The following is a 13,373-nucleotide window of genomic DNA, read 5'->3' as shown; positions in this document are numbered from 1 at the left end:
CGTGTACAACATGAGTCTTCGATGCTAGTTTATTGATGTTATTGATGTGAGAAGTTAGTGTTGTGTTGGACTTAGCAGCTAAATGAAAGATGCTAGCTAACAGTTAATGTGTGTATGCACATTTGCAGTTACATTATTTTTAACTCTCAGAAGTACAAACACCATTCAGTTACTTGTGTCTCACATGGTTGTTAACTGTAAAATGCTGTGTCATGCTAACTGATAGTTGCTAAGTTGCTCCACCCTCTTTTTTAAGAGCAGATTTATCCTTATTGAAAAGGTTTCAATGCTCAAAAATCATAAAATGTAATAAAATGTTTGCAATATTAGCTAACGACCTCAGATTTTTGTGATGTTAGCAGGCCAGCATCTCTCTCCTGTTTCAGAAGAAGACATCACTGGTAATTTTAGCGCAGCTTTGCTAGCTAGCGACCATATACTCCAATGAAAGGGCCAAGTTTAAACTCACATAAGCTAATTGTGCCAACAAACGAGTAGCGCGTTACCTCAAGTTTTAAGTATCATGTACAACATGAGTCTTCAATGATAGTTTATTGATGTGGGAAGTTTTTGGTTTTGGATGTATCTAAGCTAGCAAAATGAAAGCTTCCACTAGCTAACAGTTATTTAATGTGTGCATGCACATTTGTAGTTACATTTTTATTTTTGTTATTTTTTAACTCAATAGTACAAACACCAGTCAGTTATTTTTGACTGTGTCTCACATGACTGTTAGCTGTAAAATGCTGTGTCATGCTAACTGATAGTTGCTCATTTTGTCCAGGAAGAGATTTTTCTTAAATATTTTTTGAAAAGGTTTCAATACCCAAAAAGCAGAAAATGTAGCACATTCTTCTGCAGTATTAGCAAATGGCTAGCTTTAGCTAACTGTAGGCAGCTAAAGCTACGCTGAAATGCTAACGGCTAAAGCTTGAGGAATTCTTTGACTGGAGCTGGAATTCTAGACGTCACTGAGTGTGACTGTGGCAACTTTCCAGAACATTTGAAGCTTGTTCATGGACTGGTTCTCCTCTTCCTCCTCCTCGCTCTTCATCACGAGTGAACAGGTGTAACTACCGGTGCTGGAAATCCCCTACACCACCATGTTGTTTCTAAAGCACATCAACAAATCACTTTATTTAGTAGTAGGCACCATCCCATTCCTGAGATATTGTTTTAAAATGCAATGTATTAATAGGATTTACTAGAATATCAATTGGGATTAATGGAAAATATTGTTTTTTATAACCTGACTATTGCTAATTTTAGCCTCTGCCTTAGCATTGCGACCAATTCAAGCAACTTCATATATATATATATATATATATATATATATATATATATATATTCAACAAATGTTACAGTTTTTATGCATTTTCTTTAAATTTTGATGCGATGGGGAGGCAACAGGAAAGTATGGGAACCATTGAGCTTGATGAGGAGAAGCTGTAAAATCAGGTCCAGTTCAAATGAAATACAGTATATATTGTAAATATACAAATAATGTAAACCAAGCAGTTGTATTTGAACTCCGTGTGTGTGTGTGTGTGTGTGTGTGTGTGTGTGTGTGTGTGTGTGTGTGTGTGTGTGTGTGTGTGCGTGTGCGCAGCTGCCAAGGAAACAAGACGGGAGTGATTACATAATAACATGGGAGCCCAGTGTGAAACGTGTAGGTATGAGAACGTTTGGATGGTTTTAATAATAAACCATCAGCACAGGTGTGACTTTCCTGCTTGTGTACAGTGAGAGCAATGGTGGTGGTGTAGCACACACACACACACACACACACACACACACACACACACCAGAGTGAAGCCCAGACAGATGGAAAGAAAAGGAAAGGATGAGAATCCTCCTTCACTCCCACTGCTTTTTCTCTGCACTGCCTGTGTGGTGGAACACAGCGGGGGAAGATGCTCGCACTGTCGCTGGCTATTGTGTGGACAGGGGGTGGTTTGTGTGTGCATGTGTGTGTGTGGGGGGGTATGATGATATGCATTCAGCAGACATTTCCACCTGCAGATGGAAGTCTGTGCTCCGAGCGGTTCTTCTGCGACTGTAGTTGTATCACAGATTAAGTGCCTTTCACTTCTTTTTATCTAGCATGTGATTGAAGGGGGGCAGATACCTGTATTTTAGCTGTTACTCTGTATATTTGTGACAAGTTGCCAGTTTGGGTGTACAGTCATGGCCAGGAACCCCCGTTTGTATCGGGGAATACCCTTCTTCTTCTTCCTCTTCTTCTTCTTCTTCTGCAAAGTGTGACCGAGAGTGGCAAACAAAGGAAACAAGGCAAGTGCTTCTTCTTCTTCTTCTTCTTCTTCTGTTTCTTCTTCTTCTATTTCTTTTTCTTTTCCATTCTGTCATCCAGCACTGCTTTAACATTCAGTGCCAGTGTGAGTGTGAGTGTTTCCCTGGTGCAGACTTACATAAAAAGAAAGGCACCAGTGTGTGTTAGTGGGAAGAAGAAGAAGAAGAAGAAACCAGGCTGATCTCAGACACACCCTCAGAAAACTTTCAGCAGCTCATCATCGATGCCTCAACACAGCACAGAGTTGTTTTAAAGACTTTGGGCTGTTGTCATGTATAGCAGACGACATTGTGACATGAGTTGATTTAAAGGAACTCTTTCAAAATAAAAGAAGCTGAGGGCTTGTTTGAATCAAAACGACTCATTAGAGTTGGCTTTGTGTTGGACTTTTAATCAGTTTGGATTTAATGTGACATAATGGTTTCCACAGCTGTGAAGTAGATGTTTATGTTCAACATAAGGCTGTGACTCTAATGCGTTAATTGCGATTAATTAATTACAGAAAAATAACAGTTAATCGTTAAGCGGAACCTTTCTCATTTCCAGAGTTCCTGGTATACCATAATACTGAAACAGGAGAACCAGAGAAGAAGTTGTTGTTTCGTGGGCGTTAATTTTAGTTTAAAAAAAAAAAAAACATCTGATGAAAAACGAAAGCCCAGTTGTGTGAAAATTTTTAGTTTGTGGATCAGCAGAGATCTGCTAGCCTCAGCTAGCACTTCATTGCTAACATGTAGCAGCTAGCACTTCATTGCTAACATGTAGCAGCTAGTACCTCAATGCTAACATGTAGCAGCTAGTACCTCAATGCTAACATGTAGCAGCTAGTACCTCAGTGCTAACATGTAGCAGCTAGCACCTCAATGCTAACATGTAGCAGCTAGCAGGGACAACGGTCCTATATTGAGAATTAAAAAACCTTATACAAAAAGTAGAAATATTTTTATATTTTTCAGTATCAATATTATTAATAATATTATTCTTGTTGTTTGTGGGCCTAAAGTATTTCTAAAATCTAACCTGAATTATTTATTTATTAGGTTTTTAGCTTATTTTTATTTTATTTTTTTAACAATTATGAATTCAATACCTAAAAAAGAATTCAAATACCTTATTTTGATTAAAGATTTTTTTTTTATTATTGTTTTATATAAAATATTTTATTGTTAAACATAAATTGTTCATAAAATCTGTTCAGAATTTTTTTTATTTATCACCAAATGTTTTATTGGTTTACAAAATAATTAATATTTACAACAATGACATCTACTCAACGATACATATTATTTTCTTTGATGTCTACAGTGGAGCGCACATACTCTACACAACAATGTCAGGAAGTTTGCTTTGTCCCAAAACAACAAGTATGCGAAGTCCGCGCTTACGCATTCCACAAGTCCGTTCTTCACGTACAGAGTATGTTTACTTAGATTTAAGAAGCAGACAGTGTCTCCAATCCACACTGACACTCAGACAGGGTTCAGAACCAATAATAAACCCATGAGTGACAAATGAACAAAGTCAGTGATAAATGATTGTAGTGACAGTCGACCTCTCTGTGGTAGAGGATGTGGGCGGGGCTAGAAGTGCTGCTACAGAATAAGTGATGTTTTTTATTTTAATAAAAAACACATTTGTTTTAGAAAGTTTACAAAAAATCCAGAAAAGTATTAATATACAGTATCTTAGTTAAATGTAAGTTAGTCCTTTGTGAACAATGGAATCATAATATTCTTTATTGATGTTACACATTATGTTAGCACTCAGTGATGGACATAATAAACACTATTTAGTTGTTTTCATTGATTCAGTCAGATACCAATATACATTTACATGTCAAATATTAAGTCATTATCTTAGATTAATTAATTAATTACAAAGTCTCTGATTAATTAGATTAATTTTTTCAATTGATTCCCACCACGAGTTCAAAACCATAATAACAGTGAATAAATGTGATTATATCTGATCTTAGGGTTACATGATCAACATTCATGTCATCATTTAGAATAATGGCTCCTCATCTAGACTCATTAAAACTTCCCTAAAAACACGTGTTTGTTTTATAAGATGTATTTGGTGTAGTTGTCTGAGTGGATGTGTTCTAGAGCAGTTTTTTAATTCCGTGTTCAGTAAAGCTTCTTTTCATCTCTGAGGCTTTTTTAAAAGCCTTTTCTTTTTTCTCCCAAACATTATTCCACCTACTATGCTGTGAACACCTCATGAGAGCTGCTAGGTGGCAGTGACTCAATGCTTTCTATTTTCAATCCTTCCAATGAATTTTCTCTCAGTGTGAAAAGAAGAAACATTTCTATCAGATGGTACGAGTGCAACGTTTTGTCCAGGTTTAAAGAACACTACGTGGCATTAGAATACACTTCTATTTATAATTGTTTAACTTGTCACATGGAAAACGGTTGGAGCTTTAATTTGATGTTGCTTATATCAAACATATAGTTATGCTTTACTAGTACTACTGTATGTACTCAATTTAGTTTTTCTAGTGCACAAGTACCCTTCCATTCAGATTTCTCAGCAATCTAGTGCAGTATAGAGTAGAAAGTAATTTAACTTTGTGAGTTATTAATATTTGTGTATATATTATTATTATATTATTATATATTATATTGGTCCATATACTTAAATTCCATTAAAATCAATCAATCAATTTTCTTTAACCCATCCCTATTTACCAGTAAAGCCAAAAATGAAGTCAATAAGAATTTTCACCGCATGATATTTCATAAAATGTTCATCGGGCAAAGTTTATGCATTAATATTATGATGGTAATAAATATAGATGTACTTTGAAATCTTATACAGGACTATAATAAAACTAAAATAGGTGGGAAAATAGATTTAGAGTATGGTAATTTGACAGATTTGGCCAAACAGTTGCACCAAATGATATTTGGAATAATACATTAGCAATTAACATTTAAATAAATAAGCAAATGAAAAAATTGAGTGCATATATCTTAAGTTACGACATATTTGGTGTCTTCTTATACATTCAACCTTTTTTAACTAAAATACATGCAGTTGAACGGAGTATTTACGTCTCACATTATTGACCCCACTAGGACTTCAAATAAGCATTATATGCTAATGAGGGGGTGGGGAAAAGGCTTTCAAAAACATTAAAACCAATCATGGAGCTAGATTTGGTTCTAATCCCTCCTACTTCATTAGCATTAGGTCAACTAATGAACTTTTCTCATGTGCTAATAAACCAAGTACACTGAGTACTGCTAATTTTAATTTGAGCATTAGTAGAACTTAACTATGCTTGATATCACTGCCCTTCAAAATTAAATGGAAATATACATGAAATGAAGACAAATAGGAGTTAATTTCTCTTCGTAGTTGTTTTTGTGTGTTACTGCCACATTTGTATCCCTTATTCTTTATCCCAGTCATCATTAGGAGAGAGATTATTGGTAATGTTTCTCAAAAACCATTTACAGTTACATTCAAAGTTATTGCTTTTTCTTTCTTTCCTTTTTTTAAACTAGGAGAGTTAATAGCGTTGTTTTTTTCTAGCAACCATCGTCACAGAGCCAGTAGAATAGTAGAGGGTTATCTACCTGTTCCTATAGTAACAGTGAGCTCTCTTAGCATCTCTTCAGCTGCGTCGAGGGAAACTCCAGTTTTTAATCAATGCAGAATAAGGATCAGGAAAAGACCCTCACTAGAGGCCGTCGTTTCATCGTCTCTCTCCTTTTATTCTACGTCAAATTCTTCACTGATGGTGGTTTTTTCCCCTCTATTCAGACTCTGAAAGCACAGAAGATGAAGGCGATCAATTTGAAACCCAAGAAGATGTTGGAGTTGTTGAGGACCAGGATGTTCATACAGGTACAGGTAGTCGCCACATGTCCAACTTCTGTGCTTTTCCTGGAAATATTCAACGTAGCCCAACAGATATGTAGCAATATAAGGCTAGAAGAAAGCATGACAATGTGAACATGGTTTTTTTTTAGTATGCCAAATTTATTTTTAATGGGGTCCACGCTGGCAATTTGGTAAAACAAAGGTTCCCACTCAAAATCAAGAAATTCAAGATGGCCGCCAATCCGTATTGCGAATTTCAATCTTACCGTAACTTCAGTAGAAACATGATCTTTGTGGCAAAATGTAGGTTTTTGGGGACATGGACTGTCATGAATAAGCTTAAAATACTGTACATTGCATCTAGAGCAACATACAAGATGGCCACCACAACGCTTTACACATGGAAAGGGTAAAATTGTGATTTAATTCCAGTAAAGTAATCTTGTGACAAAGATTACTTTTAAAGAGGGAATGATTTAACTTAAATCCCCATCAAAACATGAAATATGTATATTTTATTTCTTAAGAAGATTATATTCATTGTGATCCTGGTTCATGCATTAGCATTCATCTGATCATGTGTTTATTTTTTCAGCACTTGTCAACTTGTAAAATGATTAAACTCAAACTTTTTTGGTAAATATCTGATTATTTAAATGAACGTAACAAAAGTTTCAATTCTTTGGCCATCTGGCGGCCATCTTGGATTTCTTGATTTTGAGTGGGAACCATTGGTTTTCCATCGTGGATCCCATTAATCACAGATTCAGCATACTCAAAAACCCCACGTAAGTGGACGTAAGTTCATGTTTTCTTGCAGAAGTGAACATGTGTTTGACATATCTGCTGGATTAATGTGGATTTCTTTGTCCTTGTTTTATTTCTGACTAAGACCTTAGCGCATGCATCCTTAAATACTTAACTAAGGGTAATGGTGTAGGATGGTAACGAAGGGTGTCGCGGACGCTCTTTACTGGAAGAACACTCATGTCCTTGTTGAAACAAAACAATTTTCTGAAGAAGTTAGGAAGTCTTTAACTGTTTGCCAGCCATGTTATGTCCATCACGGGCCAGTTGTTTTAAATTTTGAGGAATTTTACTCCTGGGAATCACTAGAAATATCTGCTTCACCTTCTCCGTCGAGAAAGCTACTGCTAATGCTAATCACTGGCCCTGAATCAACACGTCTACATCACACCAGGCCAAACATGGCTGCCCCATTGGTTGGATTTCAACTTCTAGGAATAAAAGTGTTCAGAAACGTACTTTTAAAGTGTTAATTAAATGAATATGAATGTCTTTGGTTCATTGGTAATAAATGTTTGTCTGTAGACACAAACATTTGTCTTGTTTTATGAGTTAATGGTTTTCTGTTTGTCCCATTTGTAAAATGAAATATAGTGATGGCCAAATGTGCAGAAGACAATGACAGAGTCCATGAAGATCAAACCAACAGGTAATCAAAGCTTCAACATAATTAAAATATCACAGACAGTGTTTCTTTGACTGTTTATTATGTTTTCAGTTTCAGATTCCAGTCGGAATCCCCCACACCAGTCCTCCCACCACCATCTCCAAGACTAGTGAAGCGTCTGTCCACCTCTCCAATGCCAAGTCGCTCTGGTTCGACCACTCCCATCAGCTTAAGGAAGAAAATCATTAGTCCCGTCGATTACCAGGACACGGTGCCCGGAGAGTTTGAAGAAAAGGTCAAACAACCAAAATCTACATCCAACGGCAACGCCCAAGACTCCCGACCCCAGACTCCTTTGAGCGAGTACTCCCGTAAAGAACTCAACCCTAGACCATCACCAAAGCTCACAAGGGCGAGCTCGAAGGTTTTTGAGAAGGTCCGAGGTTTAGAGGAACGCAGACGAAGTCTGGATATCCCCGAGGGCTCCATCTCAGGACGATCCTGGGCAGGGTTCAATCGTGCTGGATCGGTAGATTCAGATGACGGGGGAAGTCGTTTGGGCATTTCCAGAGAAAGTTCAAGGGAAGATCTCCGCGAGGCTCTGAAGGAGGACGCTGCTGAGCGGAGAACCATGTTCAGACAGAGAGCTGCTTCACTAGAGGACAAACCGCGATACTCCCAGAAGGTGCAAGACATTGAGAACAAGTTCACAGAGGAGCTCCAACGCATTAAGAAACTCGTTGGAAAACCTCACCTCAAGAAATCCTTTTCAACAGAACAGCTCACCCTCAGGGGCCGGCAGCGTCAGCCTCTCCGAAAGATTGAACCTATTCCTCCACAAGTTCTCCAAAAGCTCCAGGAGAGAGAACGTGTCCAGTCGGCGAAGGAGGAAAGAGAAAAGGAGCTTTTACAGAAAGAACAGTCGAAAACTGAACACGATAAGACGGTGAATATGACTTCAACCACGGTAACGGTGAGTGGATTTGGAGAACTCTCAGGCCCACCAGAGTCCATGCAGTTATCCGACCTTCCAGGGCAACGGTCGGTGAGAGAGCTAAGCCGAGTTAGTCCTGTAACAGAGATCATCCAGAGATCATCATCACCGGCCTTACATTTACAACAAAGAGACATGTCTCCCAGCAGAAATATGGCAGAGATTACATTACGAAAAGTGGAACGAAGACCCCCCAGTCCCCTTGTACAAAGAGTATCTCGGATGCAAGAAACCCAGCACAAACCAGACTCACATATTCACACACAAATACGACAGGACGAGACGTCGGGGAGAAAGACGTCCATCGAGGCCGTAGTGAGAAGAATCGAAAGCAGACCAGAGAGTCCCCTAGTGCAGAAAAGGTCCACCATTCTGCATGATCTCCCTCCACAATCACTGCAAACGCCCGTGAGCGTGACACCAACGACCCCCCCAGATGATAAAATGGAAGTGGAGCAACCCAAACCCATCGCTAACATCAAGGTGCCGGAGATTATTATTGAGGAGGAAAAAATGGACGAGGAAGTTCCTGAGCGAGCGACTGAGCCTCAGACGTCAACGGCCGGATTTAAAGATGGACAAAAACAGAAGCGCAAAGGGCGGAGCCGTCGTCCTCGACCCATGTCTCCTGAGTTTGGTCAGAGATTCTAATATTTTACCCCATGTTCAGTTCAGATGAGCACATGCTCATCCCCTCGTTTTCTACATTTCATAGATTCCTCTGATGATTCCTACGTGTCTGCGGGGGAGGACCCCATGGAGGCGCCGGTGTTTGAGTTTCCTCTGCAGGATACGACAGCAGTAGCTGGTGAAGATGTTCTTCTGAAAAGTATTATTGCTGGTACACCAATCCCAGAAGGTACACATACTTATTTAACATTAAATGCTAATCTAGCATTATATGGACAACATTTTCATTAGGGGCACATTAGGGAAAAATATGTCTGGGCCAGATACTATTTAAAGATGTTTTCTCTCATCTGGGAATCTTTGTATTACATGAAACTGAAAACCATTTGTATTGTGAGTTTTTGGTGGGTTCTTTGTGTGTTTTCAACAGTAATTGTACATGTTTTCTTGTTGTTTGTGTGTTTATGTGGTCGTTTTTTGTGTTTTTGTCATTGCTTTGTGTATTTTTTGTCTTTTTTTGTGTTGTGTTGGCCATTATTTTGTGTTTTTGTGAATTTTTTGTCACTTTGTTTAATAGATCATCATTTTATATATTTTACATGCTGTTTTCAGTCATTTTATGGGATTGTTCCTTATTTTGTGTAATAATGTCATTATTTTATGTTGCTTTGTTAAGTTTCGGCATCATTTTATGTATTTTTTTCTCATTGTTAATGTGTTTATTTTTGTCAATTTGTTTAATTGGTCATCTTTGTAGGTATTTTACTTGCTGTTTATTGAAACAATGTGGTGTTTTTGTGAGTTTTTTCATAATTTTGTATATATTTTGTCACTTTGTTCATTTCATGTATTTTTCTTCTCGTGTCGTTTTTGGAGTTATTTTTGTCTCCTTCACGTCTGTCTCGTAGTTACAGTATGTGTACTTTTGTGGTCATTTTGTGTGATTTTTACACATATTGCTTAATAAAGTAGAAAAATCGTAGCTTTCTACTTCCACTAGTTTTTTTTTTGTAATGCAGGTTCGATTGACGATTTTCAGCACTTTTCCTTTTTTTTTTCCACTCCGCTACCATCAACCGTATCCATGGAAACCCCCAGAACAACATTTAGATTTTAAATTTTTTAATGAAAGACATTAGGTATTAGAACAGGAACCACTGAGTTGTCGTTCAGTGTGTGATGGCTGTATGTGACCACCTTTCATGTTGTCCACTCCACTCCGTTACCACTAAAACCCCTTCATCATTCAACTCCACATTAACTGAGCTACTGCACCCTTTACATTCCATGATTTCCAACGTCCCAAATGGGCCCCTAAGGAAAGCTTTTGTCCATATGTTCATTGTTTTTATAACCGTGTGTTCTTCTGTCTTCAGTCACCTGGACTAGAGACAACGCTGAAATCACCACAAGTGACAGATACACAGTGAAAGTGGAGGGAGAGTGCCACAGCTTGCTTATCAAATCTGCCAAATCCAGTGACGGAGGACAGTTCAGTGTGACAGCTGTAAATCAGATGGGCCGAGCCTCCAGCAGCGCGACTCTCACTGTCAGAGCAGGTCAGTATGATCAGATATCAATACGACTTCTAATATGTGATAATAATCAATAACTCACTCTATTGGTGACTTTATAAAGCTCCCTCTGACACTTGGTTTATTTTCATCATCAGCATTGTTTCAGTCGACTTCCCCTCGTCATTATCTCTCTGTGCAAACCGTGTGTGCCATAAATTCCAGCAGAATAACCTCACTTATAGTTACCATAGCAACTCGGGCAAATCCAAACCTATAAATTGCCTGTTGAGGCGTACTGACTCCACTTACTGTGAAAACACTGTTGTTAGGATTTACCAATATGTTAGGTATAGATTTGTCTTTATTATTCAACAAAAAACCTTTTTGATCAAAAAAAAGTTTACTTCAATCAAAAATACAATTTTCAATCAAAGAAAAAAAGTGATCAAATGTAAAATATTTATAATTATATTTAGACTCAAATAATTGCATTTGAACGCTTTTTTTTATTAAATTTTTTTTTTTAATATTGAAACATTTTTATTTTTTGATTGAATAATAAAGACACAAATGTACTACCCATAATATCCACACCCCCCAAAATAAAAAAAAAATAAAAAAATAACTTAAATAAATAAAAATAAAAACTTTTAATAAAAAAAAATAAACTTCAATCAAAAATATATATCAATCAAATGCAAAAAAAAAAAAAAAAAATTGAGACCCAAATAATTGCATTTGAACACTTTTTTTAAAAATGTAATTTATTTTTTTTATTTTTATTTTTTAAATTTAATTAAATTTTTTTTATTTTTTGGAATGAATAATAAAGACACAAAAAAATGAGGTGAATTGTATTTTAGACAAAATGGTTTAAAATGGACGTTATTGTTCCAGAGTCAGTGCAGGAGCAGCGGGGGAACCTGGTCGTTCCAATGGACGTCAGCAGCCCCATCACATCAGATGAAGAATACCTCAGTCCTCTGGAGGAGGTCGTGGACTTTGGAGAGTCCAGAAGAGCCATGGACACGCGTTTCAGACAGCCCCCCTCATTCCTGGTGAGATTAGGGTCTGAGGAATGATTATTATTGGCTGATTGTAACTTTGATTAAATCCTAACAGGCGACGATCAGTGATCAAGTTGTCATCGAAGGACAGGAAGTCACCATGTCTGTACGTGTCAGTGGACAACCCAAGCCTATGCTCTATTGGTAGGTTCCCCTCAGTCCGTCACTGCATGCTTTAGGTTCAGCGTCTGCATAAGTAATGTTTTTTTTATTTATTATTTATTTATTCCGTTTATTTCCGACATGGTTACATTCACTTTTTTTTTTTTTACATTTTTTTTTTTTTTTTTTTTTTTTTTTTCATGCCGAAAAAGGAGACGAGAGAAGCAGTTTGCTTATCTGGGTCCCGTCCCCTGTTTTACCATCGCAAATTTACATGGGTTTACATGTCTCTCTGGTCAAACATTCTTGAGTTGTTCTGAACAGTCCTTTTTTGTGTATTCTCATCTGTAGTCAGTGTTGTCCTCCTCCTCTCTATCGTTGTTCGTGTTGGCCTTGTTCCCTGCCAGACGTTGTTAGCATTCCTCCAGTTCAAGAATAGTTCCTCTTTCGAAGGTGTTTGGAAGGTTTTTCCCTTTTCATCCATAATGTCACCACTCGGGAATGTCTCTTTTGGACACACAAGTTTGCAGCTTGTTTTGTCTCTACATCAAGGTTAATCCAGCTGTTGTTAGTTCTATTGGCAGTGTTGTATTTTCCACTGTTAGATTTAACTTGTATAAACACATTATTATATCTTAGTTCATAAGCAAGGTAGTAATTTCATTGTACAGGAAAACGTGTTTCTAACTGCACATATGACAATAAACACTTTGAATTTAAATTTAATGTAATCCTTAATCACCCCACCACCTAGCAATTGAAATGAATAAATGACAGACCTTTTTTACTCTTGGTTTCCACCTTTAATTCAGTCTCCGTAAAATAATCACAGTCTGAGTTTTGTTTCCAGTGTTTATATAGATCTGGGTCCATATCCATGATTACCATCAGTAATGTTGTTGTTTAGGTGGATCCTTCGTATTTTCCCAAGTCTTCCATCGTTTTGATGAGGATTGGTTTTCCGTTCTCTTCTCCCAGTGGTGTGATGTAAATCCTGCAGTTTCTTGTCCACGTCTTTAGAATCTTTCCTCCTTTTTTTATTTGGCGTGCCTTCCATGCGATGCTTGCATTTTTTTTGTCAGGTTTTCATTAATAAAAACCTTCGTTTCCTTCAGCTTCTCTTCCTTGCTTCAGTAGTTCTCCTTTGAATTTCATATTCGTGAAGGTTATTTTTGCAGCTCTGTTATCATTTTTGTTTGGCAGGAGATGGCAGGAGTTGATGTTGTCAGGGTTCAGGACAATGTCCTTCGACTCCAGGTAGTCAATGACCTGTTGTTCAATCGATTTTGTTTCTTCGTCACTCGCGTAACTCCTGGGTTTTATCTTTAGGCCTGTGATGATGACATCTTTCTCTCTTTCCTTTTGTTCCAGCTGTTCAACCCTGGCGTTCAACAATTTTATCTGTTCAGCATTTCTTTCATTCTTTTCTTTCAGTACCTTTGCTTCGCTTTGTAGGTTTTCCAGTGAGTTTTCCAGCATCTTTTCCAACAACTTTATCTCGGCA

At 37.5% G+C, this 13,373-nt stretch overlaps 1 protein-coding gene across 2 annotated transcripts in view; it reads left to right on the top strand.

Annotated features, from left to right (window-relative positions):
• spegb (striated muscle enriched protein kinase b) overlaps positions 1-13,373 on the top strand; it is a 43,317-nt gene that overhangs the window by 5,853 nt on the left and 24,091 nt on the right. Inside the window, exons 2-8 of one of the 2 annotated variants that reach the window (XM_028435370.1) lie at positions 6,086-6,169; positions 7,547-7,601; positions 7,677-9,190; positions 9,269-9,412; positions 10,560-10,742; positions 11,598-11,758; positions 11,823-11,911. In XM_028435370.1, coding sequence (XP_028291171.1) covers positions 6,086-6,169; positions 7,547-7,601; positions 7,677-9,190; positions 9,269-9,412; positions 10,560-10,742; positions 11,598-11,758; positions 11,823-11,911 — 2,230 coding nt within the window. Of the gene's footprint in view, positions 1-6,085; positions 6,170-7,546; positions 7,602-7,670; positions 9,191-9,268; positions 9,413-10,559; positions 10,743-11,597; positions 11,759-11,822; positions 11,912-13,373 lie in introns of both variants that reach the window. The other variant, XM_028435369.1, reaches the window with a different exon arrangement.

Source organism: Gouania willdenowi, chromosome 21 (genome assembly GCF_900634775.1).
Source record: "Gouania willdenowi chromosome 21, fGouWil2.1, whole genome shotgun sequence".
NCBI lineage: Eukaryota > Metazoa > Chordata > Actinopteri > Blenniiformes > Gobiesocidae > Gouania > Gouania willdenowi.
Note: the sequence above shows the minus strand (reverse complement) of the source record. Positions and strands in the feature narration are given on the sequence as shown.